Source organism: Pristis pectinata, chromosome 14, assembly GCF_009764475.1.
Source record: "Pristis pectinata isolate sPriPec2 chromosome 14, sPriPec2.1.pri, whole genome shotgun sequence".
In the NCBI taxonomy this organism is placed as follows: Eukaryota; Metazoa; Chordata; class Chondrichthyes; order Rhinopristiformes; family Pristidae; genus Pristis; species Pristis pectinata.
The window spans coordinates 36,395,395-36,415,047 of record NC_067418.1 but is presented as its reverse complement, the minus strand read 5'-3'; the positions used below and the strand labels follow the sequence as shown (position 1 = coordinate 36,415,047).

Below are 19,653 nucleotides of genomic sequence, written 5' to 3'. Positions count from 1 at the left end.
TGTGAGTAGTTGTTTCTTCATTATAGGGGATGTTGTGAAGCAGGCAGATGTTGTGTTGCTAGGTTACCCACTTATGTATCACATGAGTCCTCAGGTGCGGAAGAATGACCTGGTGATGTATGAAGCTGTGACAGATCCTGAGGGACCAGCCATGACCTGGGTTAGTATGAGCTTAATTCTCGATCTTAACAGGCACAGGGGAGGCATTGTGTTTAAAACTCACCAACTAATAAAACAAACAGCAAGAGATGTCATTATTACTTTTCTTTGTTAGTACATTGAATTGGTTGGCTTCTGTATTCAATGGATTGAGAGAGGGCAAATGAACAGTGAAATTCTTAATACTAGGGTTGGAATTTTTTCTGAAGCATTATCAATCCAATGGATACACATTGAGTAAGTTGGTTTATTATTGTCACATGTACCTAAGTATAGTGAAATATTTTGTTTTGCATGCCATCCATACAGATCATTTCATCGTATCAGTGCATTGAGGTAGTACAAGGGAAAAACAATAATAGAATGTAGAATAAAGTGTTACAGTAAAAGAGAAAATGCAGTGCAAGCAGATAATAAGGTGCAAGGCCATAACGAGGTAGATTGTGAGGTCAAGAGTCCATTTTAGACTGGGGATAATTCAATAGTCTTATAACAGCAGGATAGAAGCTGTCCTTGAGCCTGGTGGTACGTGCTTTCAGGCTTTTGTATCTCGTGCCTAATGGTAGGGGGGTGCAGAGAGAGAAGGTCCAGGGTGGGTGGGGTCTTTGATTGTGCTGGCTGTTTTACTGAGGCAGCAAGAAGTGTAGACAGAAACCATGGAGGGGAGGCTGGTTTCCATGATGTGCTGAGCTCTGTCCACCACTCGCTGCAGTTTCATGTGGTCTTGGACAGAGCAGTTGCCATATCAAGCCATGATGCATCCAGATAGGATGCTTTCTATGGTGCATCTATAAAAATTGGTGAGGGTCAAAGGGGACATGCCAAATTTATTTAGCCTCATGAGTAAGTAGAGGCACCAGTGTATTTCTTGGCCATGGCATCCATGTAGTTGGACCAGGACAGGCAATTGGTGATGTTCACTCCTAGGAACTTGAAGCTCTCAATCCTCTCAACCTCAGCACTGTTGATGTAAACAGGAGCACGTGCACTGCCTTCCTTCCTGCAGTCAATGACCAGCTTTTTTGTTTTGCTGACATTGAGGGTTGTAATGGCACCATGCCACTATGCTCTCAATCTCTTTCCAATACTCCAGCTCATTGTCATTTGAGATTCAGTCCACTATGGTGGTGTCATCTGCAAACTTGTAGATGGAGTTAGAGCAGAATCTGGCCACATAGTCATGAGTATATAGGGAGTAGAGTAGGGGACTGACGACACAGCCTCGTGGAGCACCAGCATTGAGGATAATTGTGGCGAAGGTGTTGCTGCCTATCCTTACTAATTGTAGTCTGTTGGTCAGGAAGTCAAGGATCCAGGTGCAAAGGACGTGTTGAGTCCCAGGTCGACGAGTTTGGAGATGAGTTTGCTTGGAATTATAGTACTGAGGGTGGAGCTGTAGTCAATAAACAATAATATAACATAGGTGCCTTTACTGTCCAGATATTTTGTTCAATGAGCAAATATTTTTCAAGAGAACTACATCTCCAAAACTTTTTGAAGATATACTGTTTACTGCTTCATGGAAATACAGACATAATATTAGTGTCAATCTTAGAATCATAAAACTCAGCATTGGACCCTTCAGCCCACCATATCCATGCCAACCATCAAGTTCCCAATCTATACTAATCCCATTTCCTCTGTTCTGGTCTTTAAGTCCTTTGAGCATTAGCCTACAGCATCATCAGAAGAACATTCGGTCACTCTGCAGACTACTTGTTGATTTAGAACATGATTGGAAAACAAACAAAGGGAGAAAGAAAGATAGGGAAACCAAAAAAAGTATGGAAAGCAGGGCAAAAACAATTACAGGAAGAGTAAGAAATTTCTTTTTGTAAAAATCACTTATGTTGCTGCTTAACACCATAAAAGAATAACTAGGTTTTGAATAAAATATGAGTTCATTGTTATTATACCCTGGTGATGACTTTCAGGTGATCATAATGACACCTGATTTCATTTAGTCCACCTGGATTTGTGAAGATGATCCCGTGATGATAGGAGAAGGGAGACACAGGTTACTAGTAATCTTGATGGAGGAAACTTAGCAGAGTATACAAAGCCATTTAATATATTTAGAATTATGAACAAATCTATTTTATCCTCACTTTAGCAGAGCAGGAAAAATTAATTGGAAAGGTTTGCAGCAATGTTATCTTTCTTACCACCAATTCAAAGATCAGCAAAGGTTGTCATCTTTGCTGAGGAGTTGCGAAGTCAGTGGTGGATGAAAATGAAAGGCTGGGAAGAGGAGGCAAAAATTAGGCTGGTTGTTGAGCATGTTTAACATTTATGGTACTATTGAACGTTGTGGTGAGTACATGACAGCCTACTATCTCACCCCAGAGTGTACCAGTGAGAAAAAAGCTAAACTAAATCCTGATTGCTCTGATTCTCAATGATGGTAGGAAACTCCACATCTGTCCGCTCACTGGACAGGTAAAATGTCATTATCCCTGCTCTATAAAGAACTTAATTCTTGTTAACTGAAAACCAAACATTCTAACATGCATTATGGCATCTAGAGAAGCTAAACTATAAACTATAAATGGTGAAAATGAAGCTTTAAATAGCTAGAACTTTTTGAGTGAAAGTGCTGATCTCTGCATTCTTTAGTTTAAAAATCATGGGTTATTTGTTTTTTCGTGTCTGGAAAAAAAATCACAATACAATACAATTTCCATTTTATAGAGTTATAGAGTAGTACAGCACATAAACAGGCCCTTCAGCCCAACTCATCCATGCCAACCAAGGTGCCCACCTAAGCTCGTCACATTTGTCTGTGTTTGGCCCATATCCTTCTAAACTTTTCCCATCCATATATTTATCCAAATGTCTTTTAAATGTCATTATTGAACCTGCCTCAACCACTTTCTCTGGCAGCTCATTCCATATACACACCACACTCTGTGTAAAGAAGTTGCCCCTCGGGTCCCTTTTAAATCTTATCCCTCTCATTTTAAACCTATGCCCTCTAGTTTTTGATTTTCTTTCCCTGGGAAAGAAAAAGACTGTGCATTCTCTCTTTCTCTGTCCCTAATGATTTTATACACCTCCATATTGATACCACTCAGTCTCCTACGCTTCAAGGAATAAAGTCCTAAGCCTGCCCAACCTCTCCCTTTAACTCGGGTCCTCGAGTCCTGGTAACATTCTCGTAAATCTTCTTCGCACACTTTCCAGCTTAATGCTGTATTTTCATCCGGAGTGATACACGTCATCAATCATTTCTGAATGAAATTACTCAATTGAAACTCAGTTTTCCCCAAAATGAAACCAAGTAATGACCAATTCCAGGATGTTTTGTGTAACTTCAGAAAATTGACTGCGCTCCTGCCATAAATCATCCTTGCTCCTCAATGTGATTTTGTTGTCAGTCATTCACAAGGTGATGACTTTCCACTTGCAACTGTCCATTTCGAGCATGGGAGGGCAACATGAACTAAGTCGTCCAAGGAGCACCCATTGTTAGGCACTCCCTGGAACAATGATATTTTAGCAATGCAACATTGTATTAGAGTCTCTATAAGGCGAATCCCATATTAGCTTTTGATTCTTTTGGGCCTCCTTCCAACACCATTAACCCCTACTTGCAACTTCCCGCCTTCCCTTCCAGTCTTGTGTTTCTTTCCCCTTTTCCATGGAGGCCCAGGCTCAATATCCCAAAAATCAGATCCTCTTGACCCCCACAGCTCCTCTGTTCTTCCTAACTTCCTGAGATCCCTCATGGAAATTCTGATCACCACACTTGCGTACCTAATCACTGCTCACACCCAAAGGCCATATCCTTTCAGACGACACGCTGTAACCTAGGGTCCTAATGGAGTCTTCAGCCACCAGTTCTTCCCTCCTTCTCCCTGAACACACCCTCGTGCTGGGTGATGTGGATTCAGTCAGAAGTCTGTGACTGAAATCATTGTGAGTGACCTGCTGTGATGCTTGTTTGGCTCACCCATTTGGGTTCATTAGAATTTTTAAGCTAAGCTCTTCTCTTCCATGACCATTTGAGCTTGACGATAAGATAGGGGTGGCGGTGGATGGGGTTGAGATGGTGGTGCAGGGTCTCGTTTGAAAGTTAAATCCCTACTCGTACCTCAAGCTGTTGATACTAAAGCAGTTTGACATTCTGAGTTGGGTTTTTATCTACCCATAAGCAAATAAAACTAAAACCTTTCATCTCATTCACTTCAATGGAATTCAAGCAGGACCAACTGATAAATAAGAAATATAAGTGCAAATGGACGTGTGTTACCTGGTTACCTGGACTGTAAGGGCATAATCATTCTATGGATAATATATGCTGAAACTCTTACTCCATACTCTCCTATTCCATACTCAGAGCCCTGTTATAGCAGAGGAACTGAATAAAGTTCTGTTGCAACAAAAATATACAAATTTGTCTGCCTGGAGATCCACCAACCAAAAATGTTTATGGCTGTTAGATATGATGTTACAATTAAACATGTTAAAATTGAACTGCATAATATTGTCACAAAACTATTGCATGATCAGGGACTACAAGTTCAAGATGAAGCAGGGTTAAAACCCAAAACAAAGTAACAGGAAGGGGTCAGGATGAGAGTCTGGTGTCTTTTGAGACGGTAGAATTTTGTTTCATGTTTACAAACTTGATAATAAACCCACTCACCAGCATGACATTTTAGCCATCCTGCAGTTGATATCGTGTTCTGCTTCATGCTATTAATTCTCATTCATACCCAATCAAATTGGTGCTGGTAAAATCCAACAGAAAGAGTAAGCAATTAAAACCAGTCCCTGTCGAGAAGAGCACCATTTCCTTCCTGACCACATTCCTTTTCGCCCATGTCTGTTTTTGAAGCTTCCTACCTGTCAGCTAATAATTTAATGATATATTCTCACGACTAATAAAAACAGGAAAATGGTGAAGATACTCAGCAGATCTGGAGAGCATCTGTGGAGATAGTAACAGAGTCAACACCTCAGGTCTTAGAATCATAGAAGGGTTACAGCACAGAAGGAGGCCAATTAGCCCATCATGTCAGCACTGGCTCTCAACTCGAGCAACTCTCTAGTTCCACCTACCAGCCCTATCTTTGTAAATGAAAGGTCATCAAATTGAAGTGTTAATTGCCTCTGCAGATGCTACCTGATTCGTGTCTGGATATATTACTTTAAAATATTTTTCTTTTTCAGAGCATGTTTGCAATTGGTTGGTTGGAGCTGAAGAATGCTACTCAGGCTCAGCAGCAACTGAACAAATGCTATAGCAATATTCAGGAACCATTCAAGGTGAATGTTGCCATGAAGACTTCTCGTGGCTCTGTCCAGTTACCTGCACTCCAAACTAAAATTATCAAAAGCTCTCTAAGTACTTCATTAAAAACCTTTCTACAATCTAAGACCATTGTTCCCTGAAAGTGATGACACAGGTAGACAGGGTGTTGAAGAAGACATATGACGTGCTTGCCTTCATCGGCCGTGGCATTGAGTACAAGAGTTTGAATGTCATGTTACAGCTAGACAAAACATTGGTTAAACCACACATGGACTATCATGTGCAGTTCTGGTTGCCACGTTATGGGAAGAATGTGTTTAAGTCAGAGAGGGTAGAGAAAAGATTCACAACGATGTTACCAGGATTGGAGGGCTTGAATTACAAGGAGAGATTGGATAGGCTGGGACCATTTTCCCTGGAGTGGAGAAGGCGGAGGGGGGGGTGGCCTTATTTTAAAATCATGTAGGGCATAGGAAGGGTAGAGAGTCACAGTGTTTTTCCTAGGGTAGGTGAGTCTAATACTAGAGGGCATAGGCTTAAGGTGAGAGGGGAATGAGGCAATTACAATGTTTAAAAGATATTTGGACAGGTGCATGGATAGGAAAGGTTTAGAAGGATATGGGGCAAATGAAGGCACATGGGACCAACTTAAGATAGGCACTTTGGTTGCCCTAGACAAGATGGGCCAAAGAGTCTGTTTCCATGCTGTATAATGCTATGTCTCTGAAGTACACAAGACAGAGAGAAAGAGGTGTTATCTGCATAACTATGACACTGGATGTTATCTGTTCAAATAATATCCCTGAGTGGTTACAGGTAGATCAGAAACAGGGAAAGGCCAAATGTTGATCTTTGATGATCACCAGAGATAGAATGGGATGAAAATCATCCTTGAGAATGAAAAAACAAATCCACTAAAGATGTTCAAACCTGTGACCTTGACAAGAAGTATACTTTGGGGTTGTGATTATGATTAGAGTAAGATCTTCAATGGGATTAAGGCCATCAAGATGTGGAATGGGTGTGATTCACCAAATAAGCAGCTGCTAAAATATCATGAAGAATGGTGGACCTGAGGTTAAATAGTTAGGAATTTCAAAATATGGATCCAAGGGATTTGAGGGAGAGACATTTCCACAGTAGATATTGAAAGACAAGGTTTGGAGGGAGAAGACAAGTATGGAGACAGTGAAAACAAGAATGAGGTTAGAGATTGCCTAACTGATGAGAGGTATGATTGGTAAAAAAAAGTTACAATAAATGGCAAGATCAAGGGAGTGGTTATGAAAATGGTAGCAGAGTTTATACGAAATGAGATATTTAGGGAAGAAAGGAGAGTTGACCTGAAATTTGAAGCCATCAAAGATGATAAGTCACTCAGTGGAGATGCAAAGGGAGAAAAGGAGAAAGAAGAATCTTATCAAGGAAATGTGTGAAACTTGGATGGAAGGTATATTGAGATGGAGATTAAAATATTTATTATTAGAATCATATGAGGGGAGATACCGTGAGATGCTTGAAGGAGAAGTTGCCAGAGGACTAAGGAGAGAGAGCAACATGTGATTTAGGGATGAAGACTATGCAACCACCATGGCAGTTTAAGTGGGTGAGTAGTGGAAAGTATAGCTCAGTGTGGAAGCTTCATTAAAGAAAAGGTATCCTCCCCCTTCATCCATGTCTCTCTCAAGATTTCAGTGTGATCATCTGTGATTTGCTCATGGTTTCCAAGGCCCTTCTTCATAAGTGAATGTGTGATCTAAACTGAACTGTTTCCATGCTGTATGATGAGAAATATGAATCAAAATATGAACAAGGTACTTGAATGACAGTTTTCTGATATTTTATTTCTCCCTTACTGCATCAGGTTTGGAGTGAAAATGCGGATGGGTCAGGAGCTGTCAATTTCCTAACAGGAATGGGTGGCTTTTTACAGACAGTAGTATTTGGCTACACGGGATTCAGGTCAGTGAAAATATAGCCATACATTCTTAGATCTTTGGGATATCCAACAATTGATTTTATAAACTCTTCTGTTACAGGCTCTTGCATATTTTTCCACTCTCTTTTTTCTATGTACCTTCTGTCCTCCACTTTAATTGGCATTGATTCCTTAGTGGCACACAGTTCCATGGATCCATGGATGTTCCATTGGTGATATCTCAAGCAAGTAGAAGTTTTTCATAAGCAAATCTAGCCAGTGAGCATTATTTGGTTACTTGACCATAGACAGTCCAACAGCTGAGACTAATTCTATCACCAACCTATGTTCACAAACCTAGAATTTCCAGACTTCGTCTTTGAATGCCCACCAGGATCAGTAATCCTGGCTGCTTTATTTGGTATTGGTGATAGTATTGGTATTGGTTTATTATTGTCACTTGTACCGAGGTACAGTGAAAAACTTGTCTTGCATACTGATTGCACAGGTCAATTCATTACACAGTGCAGTTACATTGAGTTAGTACAGAGTGCATTGAGGTAGTACAGGTAAAAACAATAACAGTACAGAGTAAAGTGACACAGCTACAGAGGAAGTGCAGTGCAGGTAGACAATAAGGTGCAAGGTCACAACAAGGTAGATTGTGAGGTCAAGAATCCATCTCATTGTATAAGGGAACCATTCAATAGTCTTATCACAGTGGGATAGAAACTGTCCTGAGCCTGGTGGTATGTGCCCTCAGACTCCTGTATCTTCTGCCTGATGGGAGAGGAGAGAAGGGAGAATGACCCAGGTGGGTGGGGTCTTTGATTATGCTGCCTGCTTCACCAAGGCAGCGAGAGTCCATGGAGGGGAGGCTGGTTTCCGTGACACGCTGGGCTGTGTCCACAACTCTCTGCAGTTTCTTGCGGTCCTGGGCAGAGCAGTTGCCATACAAAGCTATGATGCATCTAGATAGGATGCTTTCTATGGTGCATGGATAAAAGTTGGTGAGTGTCAAAGGGGACATAGCAAATTTCTTTAGCCTCCTGAGGAAGTGAGGCACTGGCGAGCTTTCTTGGCCGTGGCGTCTACGTGATTGGACCAGGACAGGCTATCGGTGATATTCACTCCCAGGAACTTGAAGCTCTCAACCCTCTTGACCTTAGCACCGTTAATGTAGACAGGTGCATGTACACCACCCCCTTTCTTGAAGGCAATGAGCAGCTCTTTTGTTGACATTGAGGGAAAGGTTGTTGTCATGACACCATGTCACTAAGCTCTCTATCTCCTTCCTGTACCCCGTCTCATCGTTATTTGAGATACGGCCTACTACAGTGGTATCATCTGCAAACTTGTAGATGGAGTTAGAGCAGAATATATAGGGAGTAGAGTAGAGGGCTGAGGACACAGCTTTGTGGGGCACCAGTGTTGAGAATAATCGTGCTAGAGGTATTGCTGCCTATCCTCACTGATTGAGGTCTGTTAGTCAGAAAATCAAGGATCCAGTTACAGAGGGAGGTGTTGAGTCCCAGGTCTCAGAGTTTGGTGGTGAGTTTGCTTGGAATTATCGCATTGAAGGCGGAGCTGTAGTCAATAAATAATAGTCTAACGTTATCCCTAAGTACATGAGAGACAAACTTTGCACAGACAGGAGATTAAATATGAGAGTTTCTCAGATTCACTGAATGCTTGGAAGTAAACTGTGAACCTTCTTATTTAATTACCCAGCAGTTGATGCCAGTCTCACAATAAGTTCTGTCTTTGTTCAAATATTCAAAAAAAAATGACCTTTCTTTAAATTTATTGCAAAGATGTTAAATACTATCCAATCTGAGGGTAAAATGATTGTGAACTAGCCTAGATAGTTGTATTGACTCATCGTTATAGCATTATCCTATACAAATCTGCCTGGAATATATTCAGCATTATCCCAAGACGCTGTAGATATAAGTATCTCAGTCTCTGTGGAATTCATTTTCCACAGTACTGTATTTAGGAGCTATACTTCTGAATGTAACTCTGCACAGAGTGCGTACAACCTTTACTCCCTGAACAAGCAATCACAGTAGAGGAAAATCTTTTTATTGCAGTTATTGTCATTCCCAGTTATTGATCTCACCCTGTGTCCAGAATTAAAACAGATCTTTGCTTTGTACTTTTGTTTTGCAGAATCACAAAGAATTGTTTGCTCTTTGATCCCATAATCCCAGAGGATATTGATGAATTACAAATTACTGGAATTAATTACCTTGGAAATATTCTACAACTTCAACTTTCGAAGGAGCAGGCCACCATTGTTTTGATGAGATGTTGTGAGGTTCAGCACATGCCCTTGGAAGTTGTTCTACGGGATTCAGGAAGGACTTTTGTTTTAAATAGAGGTACAGGAAAGTTTGTATCATGTAATGGTGTTTGCAGTAATTAATTTTATAAATATGCACAGCACACTTCATGTTCTTTCACATAGAAAAATACGCCAGCTAACTTGTTCAAATCAAGCTCTTGGGAACAAGTTAGGCAAATGACATCCATTTTATGATGTTGGTTCCCTATTCTCCATTTATGTCAACTCAAAGACCCGTTCTGTGGGTGGAGGATGAAGGTGTGCTGGCATTAACTGAGAGGGTGAATATGTCAGGATATATGGTAGGGTGGAGTGAATGATTGCTAGTATTGAAGGAGGGGGGCAACTATTGGGAACTTGAATTGAAGGGGTTGAAAAGTACCAGGTTGAAAAGAAAGTGACATTAAATTGAGGGAAAAGAGACACAGTATTGACTGGCATATTTGGAAGAAAAATGTCTCTGTGAAATGGTTCAGAGCAGGGGAGCATCACCTATGCAAACTAGTTCAGGAGAAGAAAGAATGCCCCCATAAAGTGAGGTGGTGAGTGCAGTTGAGGGAGATGACCACATATGAAAAGTTCACTGAAACGTATGAGAGAATGGATTTTACAATAAACATCTGCAATGAAAGGAGTTCTACTAACTTCCCCCACTGCACAGTACTGCCCTCAACAACAAAGCTCCATGGCATAGAAAATAAATAGAAGCAGGAATAGGTCATACAGCCCCTTGTGTCTGCTCTGCTATATATTAAGATCATGGCTGATTTTTCACTTTAGCTCATTTTAGCCCATATCCCTTGATTACCTGGATATATAAAAATCTATTGATCTGTGTCTCTGCAACTTGATTGATCAATACTCTGCAACTGAACCTCCACTGCCCATTTGGGTAGTGAATTGAAAGATTCAATACTCTCTCGGTGAAGAAATTCCTTCTCATCTAAGTCCTGAATGGCCACATCTTATTTTGAGACCATGATCCTGAGTTCCTGACATCCCAGCAAGAGGAAGCATCGACTCTGCACCTACCTTGTCAAGCCCCTTAAGAATATGGTATGTTTCAATGAGATTAAGACAGTATAGGCATGGTTGCTTAATTTTTGGTCATATGACAGACTCTTCATTCCCAGATATTAACCTGGTGAATCTTCACTGTGTACTCTTATTGCAAGTGTATCCTTCCTTAGTTAGGGAGACTAGACCTATACAGAGATATTCCAGTTATAGTTAGGGACGCCATATAAATTGAAGCAAGATATTGCTACTCATACTCAAATCCTCTTGCAATAACAATCAAAATACAATTTGCTTTCTTAATTGCCTACTGAATCTGCATATTAACTTTCAATGACTTGAGTACAAGGACACCCAGGTTTTTCTGAACATCAACACCCTTTCAGTTCCCTTGCCACTTAAAAAATTTTCTGCTTTTCTATCTTTTCTCAAAATAGACATCCAGGATGGTACTGAGGAACTCAACTCTCTTTGTTAGGGTCATGGGAAGCCCAGCAGAAATTGTGAGCTTCACCTCCCATGCTGTTTACCCACTTGTCCCATCAGGCACTTCCTGCCCACTTGTGGCAGAGTCTAGGGGTTCTACATTGGCTTAATCAGTCACCCAAACAACTGGAGTGGAAGCAAGTCATTCCCGACCCCAAGGAATGGTTAAGAATAAGAGGTTAAATTTATTTTTAAAAAATGAATTAATTGTACATTATGAAAATGTTTTAGATTAATAAGTATATCTTCAGCATCTTGGAATTGAGTGGTATGGAACAAAAATGAGAAATTGGAGGTTATGGTATTGGAGGTCATGCATCCATCAATGTTTTCTATTTGGTCACTTTCTTTTACTTCTGGTGTGTTAATCCTATGTTATTTTTAAAACATGAATTATAGTTGTTAAATTGTTTCTCCAAATCTTGAAAACAACACCAAATTGTTTGCTTATCCCATAATGTAATAAACGCCTGAGCTGAGAAATTCTGGTGTGTTGCCACAGGGTGTTAAAGACTGTTTTGGGTACCGCAAATTTTCAGTTGTGTCCTAAGTTCAAGGCCTTGAGAGCAACAATGTGGCTGTTGTGAACTGTCATAATAGGAAATGTGCCACCTGTGATCAAAGCAGGGTCATGGGGGAGGGAGGATCAGAAGGATTGCCACCTGAGATCATCGAGGAAGGTAAGTGTCTGTTGGGTGAGGTGAAACATTAAATATTGGGGCCTCCATCAGGGTCCATGGGAAATCACTGCCTAGGGAGCATAAACAGTTGGATGAAAAAAGGATCACGAGTCAGGGGATTGGAGACTTGGGGTCGGGTCGGTGAATCTGGAACTGAGCCTTATGGAGTCGGGATCATGATCAGTGGGTGGGTGGGGCCACTCAAAGGATTTCCCTTTCTAGAGCTGCTTAATGAAATATGATTGTCCTGTGAGTGCATAATGAAGATTGCTCCCAGGACATTTGTCTAACTTTCCTTGCAATGCTCCAATAAAACCATCCCACACATGACTAGCTACGTCAGTCATGCAAGGGTGACCTATGCCAGTAAATGCCAGGTTAAATTTCTGGAGTGGCACAAAATGTCCTGGAAATGGTTGCAATTATGTTTTCTTCCAGGTAAGGTCAATTTGCAATCACTTAATTAAAAAAAAAAGCAGCTTAGCATTTTGTTTAAATTCCTTGGCCGTTGTTTAATTTGGAAATCCATGTTTTTGATTAAGGAGCAGAGTTTTTATGGTCTTCCCTTGGGATGTGAACAAATAGATAAAAACAGAGACATGAACACTCACTGACACTGAGATTTCCACATATAAAGTTCAAAGGCCACATTTTCACCAGGCCCAGTTGGCTGGGGTATTGAATGATAATTCAAATTGTATTGTTTAATTGAAACAAGATGGGTCCCTTCTTTGGGGAAGCTAAGGATGTTCATTATTTTGAATTAGTATGTAAACGCACATTCTAATGAAATTGAGAAGATCATATGGTAACTTGCTCTGTATATTGCTATGATATTAACAATTTGTGTTTGGTTTGATTCTATTAAGTGTTGCTGAGTTAGGCAAGGTGACATTGGATCTGGCTGAATGTAAATAGAGTCTTGATGTTGATAAGATACATAAATATCTAGTTCAGATGATAAGGAGTATGATCTTTTGCTATTGTAATTAGTTTTTGAAAACAATAGGCATACTGCTATATGTTAGACTCGTAGCTCACCAAAGTCATGAGAAACACTAAAAGGCATCAATAGATATGGGGAGTGATGGAAATATGGTATTGAGATGGAGGATCAGTCACGAACATATTGAATAGCAGAGCAGGCTCAAAGGACTAAATGCTTCTAAGACAAAACACTAAATTCATAACAATCTATTTCATTCTTTATTACAGATCAACCCGTGTCATTTCTTCTGGGACCTGGAAAGATTCAAAATAGGTGTAATGCTGATTCTTCTGAATTATGTACAAAATTATAGCTTGTTATTGAATTTTTTTTCATCTGTCAAGCACAGTTTCTGGCATTTTTTTAAGAATGAAAATTTGAAAGACATTATATGCCACTGGGATTGTAAACTTCATAGTTAATTATTAATTTCTTTTTCCTGCCTTCCTACACCAAAGATGTGGATTCTTGCTGAGGTATGATTCCACAAGAGTGCATGGTTTTCTAGTATTTGTCTTTTATATTTTTACCATTGCCTAGATGGTGAGTAACAGCAGCATGTTTTTCATCAGTTGAACCTAAAGCTGTGCTTGCATGTATACTTTTTAGTGGAGTCATTATATATGGATGAAGGGTGGGAACTCTGACTGATTCCTTCCACTCCACTTCCAGCTTCCTGTTAACATCAGATAGCTATTTGCAGATTGAATCTGCAAACTTTTCACTTCAGGTGTATGTGGCTACTCCCCAACATATCACTCATTTTATCCACAGAGTTGTTGGGAGCTACAGAATCTAATGTGATCCATTCATGCATGTATTTTATCCAAATGTCTATTAATTTCTCAAACATGATACTATCTTTAAAATTTAATATAAATTGGTTCAATAAATAATGTCTGTCGACTCTTGTATCCCATTGATAAGTGCATGTACTTTCAACCAATATCTCCTGCATTAAACTGTATTGCCCCACAAAATGTAACCTCATGTCTTGACATATCTCCCACTTCACCATTACTATCAGGCCAGGGGACTCTTCGTGGTTCAGTGAGGTGTGTAGAAGGGTATGCTAAGCATCATCATGTGTACCGAAAAATGAGGTGCCAATCTGGTGGTGTTGCAACATGTGACTACGTGTGCTAAATATGCCCAGAACCAACCTCAGTAGTCCAGTTGTGAATTGGTGGTGGACAATGTTCAACATAGCACACCCTGGCCAAAGCCAAGACTAAACCATTGGCAACCAGCTTCAGCTGGAAGTGACTAATCTATTTCAGTTTCCTCCTTAAGTCCCCACATCAAAGAAACCTATTTTGAGCCAAATTGATAAAAAGAAGCAGCTGAGAGCAGTGGATACAGCAAATACAATGGCACAGGAGTAATTGCATTTCAGCCCAGCTATTTGGGTCCTCAGATGTTGAGATGGGTGGGGGAGAAAAGGGCAGGTGTTGTATCTTTCTCGATTGTGTAGGAAAATGCTGTAAGAAGAGGAGAAGTTGTTGGCGGAGATGGAAATGTGGATCAAAGACTTGTGGAAGAAGTGTATTTAAAAAGTGCCGGAAGAAGGGGAGTGATTGTGGGTGGAGATAGAAGAGTGATACAAAGCCTCATTTTCCATCTACAGCCTTCAGGACTCTGTATTGAATTTAACATTTCAAATGTTCCCTCTGTGATTCCTTACGGCGGCAGTTCTTCCTGGAAATGGAAGCTGTTCCTTTCAACAGATGGTTCAGGTGCAAGGGTACACTGATTTAAAGTGATGGGCAATAAATACAGGAGGAATGTCAGAAGTATCAGTTTTTATGCAGAGGAGTGATAAAAACAAAATTGAGTAGGGCTTTCAAAAGGGAATTGGAAAGGTAGGAGAGTAAAAAGGAGAATGGACTTGACTTGATTGCTCTACCTGGTTCCAGTGTGGACTTCAAGTGCAGAATGGGCACCTTCTGTGACATGATTCTATGAGTCTACATAGCTGAACTGAAATATATTAGTCTTCTCTTGTTTGTAGCACACTTATTGGATACTAACCGAACCTCGTGACTTCTGTTGGTCCCAATGCGATGTTACCTAAAAATTTTCCAACTGTATTTCTGATTACCATGTACAGTACATAAATGTATGAGTTATTGGACCATCAGTCAGAGTTCAAGACCATTCATCTAGCGACGAATTCAAATCCAACCTCGGTAGCTGTGGAATTTAAATTCAAGGAATTAAATAAATGGATACTTTAAAAAAATGGTCTCAGGAAGCATAAATATATGTGTAGGTGGTAAACTGAAGCGTCAACTTTGTATGTATTGGGTGCACGTTACTTCCTGAGCTTCGTTTTGCTAAACTCTCAAGTATAAAACAACTTGAAACTCAGATGGGGCAATGCATTGTGGAGTCTGTATTTTCCACCCATCGCTTCTCTGTTATCGCGTACAACTACAATTCCCAGATTGCAATTGGGGACAGGGTCGCGCGTAGTTTAAACCGAGAGCTACATGGGCACGTGAATTTTGGGTCGGTGACGCTCTGTGTGGTAAAATTCAAGGAGAATTAACTCAGGTGTGTAAGTCGGCGCTAGTACATGGTGACTGACCTTTCTACTGGTTGTGAGGGGTTAGTGTTCCGGTTTAGCCAGGTTACTAAGCGTTTATTGTCTGAACTATATGTTGGCTTCGTCCCACCCCCAGTCCTGATGCAGGGTCTCGACCCCGAAATGTCGACCATCACTTTCCCTCCACAGGTGCTGCTTGACCCGCCGAGCTGCTCCAGTAGTTTACTTTTTATTCCAGATTCCAACATGTGTCTTTAGCTGATGGAACTGTTGTGGTCTTTATCTGTGCAAGTGTGACTAGCTCTGCGGCACAGTCTTTGTATGCAGGCTTTGGGTGATAAACAGCTGTTGGGTTCTTGACTTTGCAGCAACGGCCAGTGAAGATCCAAGAATCAGGAAAATAATTTATGGCGTTGGTCGGTCTTTTTGTAAAAGTTTAAAAGTGACAGGTTTAAAAATTTGCATGATACACGTTAAGGCAGTTGCTGAGTTAGGATTTTAGGTACAGGAACAGATTTATAGTGTTTGTCTGGCAGTATTTGTTGATGGTGGGAGGTTTTCAATTGTAGATCAAAAAAAATGCTGTAAACCCTCAGCAGGCCAGGCAGCATCTGTGGGAAGAGAAAGGGTTAACCTCAAGTTGAAGACTCCTTGTCAAAACAAGGAAAGAGAGAAAACTAACTTTCTTTAAAAAAAAAAGACTTCTTTCATTCCTAGTTCTGATGAAGGATCCTGGACCTGAAACATTAATTGTTTCTCTTTCTGCAGGTGTTACTTGACCTGCTGAATGCTTCTGGCATGTCTGTTTCTATTTCAGATTTCCAGCATTGGCATTCTTTTGATTTTGCAGGAAGGGTGTGATTGTATTGCAGAGCATGTAGAGGAGTTTCATGAGGATGTTGTCTGGAATGGAATGTTTCAGTTATGAGGAGAGGCTTTTCCACAGGATTTGAATTGTAAGTATGGGCAGTTCTACTATTGAATTTAAGTCAGAATTTGGGTACAACAGTAAGTCCTTTAACTTTTTAGTAGTCCAGAAAGATTCACATTTTAAAAATATCCCTGAAAACTGTACAATAACTGCAATGGTGTATGCAACATACTGTAGCTCAGATTAATGTCTAGCTATGAAGGGAAATATGAAATATGTGAACTTGGTATAAGGTGCATTGTGAGAAACTTTGCATGAGATTTCACTGATGTATTTAAACAATAGTTCAAACAAAATACTGAAGTTGGAAGTCTTGAATAAAAACAATAGTGAGTATTATCAGAAAGAGAAGCACAGATAACATTTCAAATTAACATCCTTTCAGTAAATCAAAGATGGACAAGGTGTTAAGATTGAGGGAAATTATGAAATGGACAAAAGTGAAGGTCTGGAAGGTGGGAGAGATTTATTGAAAAGAAATAGTAATGTCACATGTAGAGGTGTAACTGGGAAAATCAAAATGATTATTTTGAATTAATGGGAGAAAAACAATGTTGGAAATGCTGGTGAATTCAGAAGGCTGTTTAATTGAAAGATGAAGTGCTGTTCTTCAGGCTTTGTTGGAGCTGTGTAGGAAACACTTGAAACAGAGATCAGAATAAGAGTGAAATGAAAATTAAAGGGACAGCTAATGAGAAGTTTGGGGGTCACACATACAGACTGAACAACAAAGCTGTCACCCAATCTACATTTGTCTCCCTAATGGACAGGAGACAGCATTGTAAGCAGTAAATGAAGGAAATTTAATTGAATTAAATCCAAGTAAATCACTGCTTCACCTGGAACAAATGTTTGGGAACCTGCACAGCATGGAGTAGGGGTTAATAAGGGAGGTGCTGTATCTTCTGTGATTACATGGGAAGGAAAGTGAATGCTGGTGGAGGTGGAAGAATAAACCAGTGTCTTTTGAGGCAGAAGGTCTGAAATGCTGAAAGAGGAGGGAAAGGAAAAATGAGTTTGGTGAAAAATGAATTTCTATCAATAGAATTATAGAAATTTAAAACACAGAAGGAGGCCTTTTCACCTATCTTGCCTATGCCAGTCCAAAATGTAGTTTTTTTCTTATTTCGTAGCTTTCTATCTATAGTCTTATAGGTTCAATCCCACAAGTGCTCAAATATCTTTTTAATGTGATGAAGCAGTCAGCTTCCACCACCCTTGTGCTATCACATTCTTTCTGTAATGTAGGGACCAGACCAATATATGATACCCCAGTTGTGACCTAAGTAGTGTTTTATACAGCTCCAGCATATTCTTCCTGCTTTACACGTTTCACCAAGACCAATTAAAGGCAAGCAGAATCAAAATGATTAAGAAAAGGAGACAATTCAGCCCATAAGAGTTTATGCCAGCTCGCTGCAGAGCAATCCACTCAATCCCATTCCCCCACACTTTTTCCCCAAAACCCTGTAGATTCCTTTCTTTCAAGTACCTATGTAAATTCCCTTTTCAAGGCCTTGGTATACATGGTTCCCTACACTCTTACAACATCACCATTCTGCATAAAATATATTTTCTTTGTCTTCCCTGAAGTTTCTTTGCTCTCCACTTTCAAATTGCTTACCCTGAGCCTTGAACCATTTACACTAATTCTCAGAACTGATTTTCCTGTAATTTGTTCATCACTGATATTTGGCTGACTGGCCTATAATTATTTGGTCTATCTCTTTATTTTAAATAATTGGACTACATTCACAGTTGCTCAATTCTCCATTATCTCTAACCAGAGATGATTGGAAAATGACAGAACATGCACTATTTCTTCCATTACTTCTAAGAACTTGAGATTTAAATTATCTGGGCATGGTGATTTGATCATTTTTAAAGATTTTAGAACCCCTATTGTGCCTTCCATCTCCATACACAGACTGCTATTTATTCTTGAATAGGACCTACTCTTTCCTATGTTGTTTTTTTTGTGTATTTACAAAGAAATATGGTTTCCTTGATTTTTATCTGCCAATATATTTTCATGTACTTTGTTTTGCTTTACCAGTTCCCTTTAATTTCAAACTGCTTCTTCATTACTTTTCTAGGCTTTCTGCACCGCTGAGTTTTCACTATTTGACAAAAGCTTCTATTTATTTGCTTATTGTCCCCTGTTCATTCCTCAACATAACTGGAGTATTGCATTCCTTGCTTGCTGGAAAGGATGTGGAGAGAGAAAGTGCAGAAACATTTTACTGAATTTTTTTCTGGGGAGGAGGGATTTCTGCTGTACATTTAGAATAGGAAACTGAGGTTGATCTCCTTGGAGCAAAGAAACTTGAGAGAAAAATGGTAATAGTGTTCAAGGTCATGATTGGTTTAGATAGGGTAAATGGGTGCAATCTTTTCCCATGGATCAGTGAGCAGCAAATATTTAAACAAAATCTGTGAAAATACTTTTATACAGTGGTTGGGATTTGGAACCACTGCCTGGAAGGTTGATGGAAACAATCTATCAGTACCTTCTAAAGGGGATTGGATAGGTTCTTGAGAGAAAATAATTTGCAGGGCTATAGAAAAAAGGGTATGGGATGGATTAACGGGATCATTCAATGTGGAGAAAGGGCGATATCAGAACTATGGGAACTGATCATTCACCCTATCACCAAGGCAGCGCTGGTATGGTTGCAAATTTAGGAATTGATATTTCCACAGGAGGCAAGGTAAGAGGATAAATGATCAAGACTGCTGTGGGAGTCTTTAGCATTGTAGTGGATATTGGTTGCCAGCCTATCCCCTGAAATAGAGATGGAGACTTTGGAAGAGAGGAAGAGAGACCATGTGAAGTTGAAAGCAAGGTTAAATTTTTACAGTGAACGGGTGTGAGACCGGATGAAGATCGATTTGTACTTTCTGACCTGCCGGTCTGAGTAAATGTCCTTAATTCTCCTCTCATAACTTTCGGCTTACTATCGATTGGTCGGTCAGCAAGTAAATGGAAAAATTGACAACATTGAGCCAAGAAGTGGTCGATTTAAAACCAGGTGCGAACAGGCAGTGCGCTATCAGACCCTCGCGAAAATGATGAATATCACAAGAACGTATTCACCAATGTGCCCCTAAGAATATCTCTATTTACGTGTAGGGATTTTGAAGCCAGTGTAACGTTATCGGCGTTTGCATAAAAACATATTCGAGGGACATCCTTCGCCCAAGCGACAGGAGCCCGGGTATGATTAACATCGCGAGACCTGCTGGTGTCTGAGAGCGAGGTGTGGAGAAGAGCGGCGTATTACGTCGTTACGATCCCGTGCGTGTCCCGGACGGCTGTCAT

General features: G+C 40.1%; 1 protein-coding gene across 4 annotated transcripts in view; it reads left to right on the top strand.

Moving 5' to 3' along the window:
- pgghg (protein-glucosylgalactosylhydroxylysine glucosidase) overlaps positions 1–13,885 on the top strand; it is a 34,020-nt gene extending 20,135 nt beyond the window's left edge. For 3 of the 4 annotated variants that reach the window (XM_052029365.1, XM_052029367.1, XM_052029366.1), the window contains exons 10-14: positions 27–160; positions 5,335–5,430; positions 7,281–7,378; positions 9,507–9,718; positions 13,080–13,885. In XM_052029365.1, coding sequence (XP_051885325.1) covers positions 27–160; positions 5,335–5,430; positions 7,281–7,378; positions 9,507–9,718; positions 13,080–13,165 — 626 coding nt within the window. In that variant the 3' untranslated portion in view covers positions 13,166–13,885. The remainder of the gene's footprint in view (positions 1–26; positions 161–5,334; positions 5,431–7,280; positions 7,379–9,506; positions 9,719–13,079) is intronic. The other variant, XM_052029364.1, reaches the window with a different exon arrangement.
- The last annotated feature ends 5,768 nt before the right edge of the window (positions 13,886–19,653 follow it).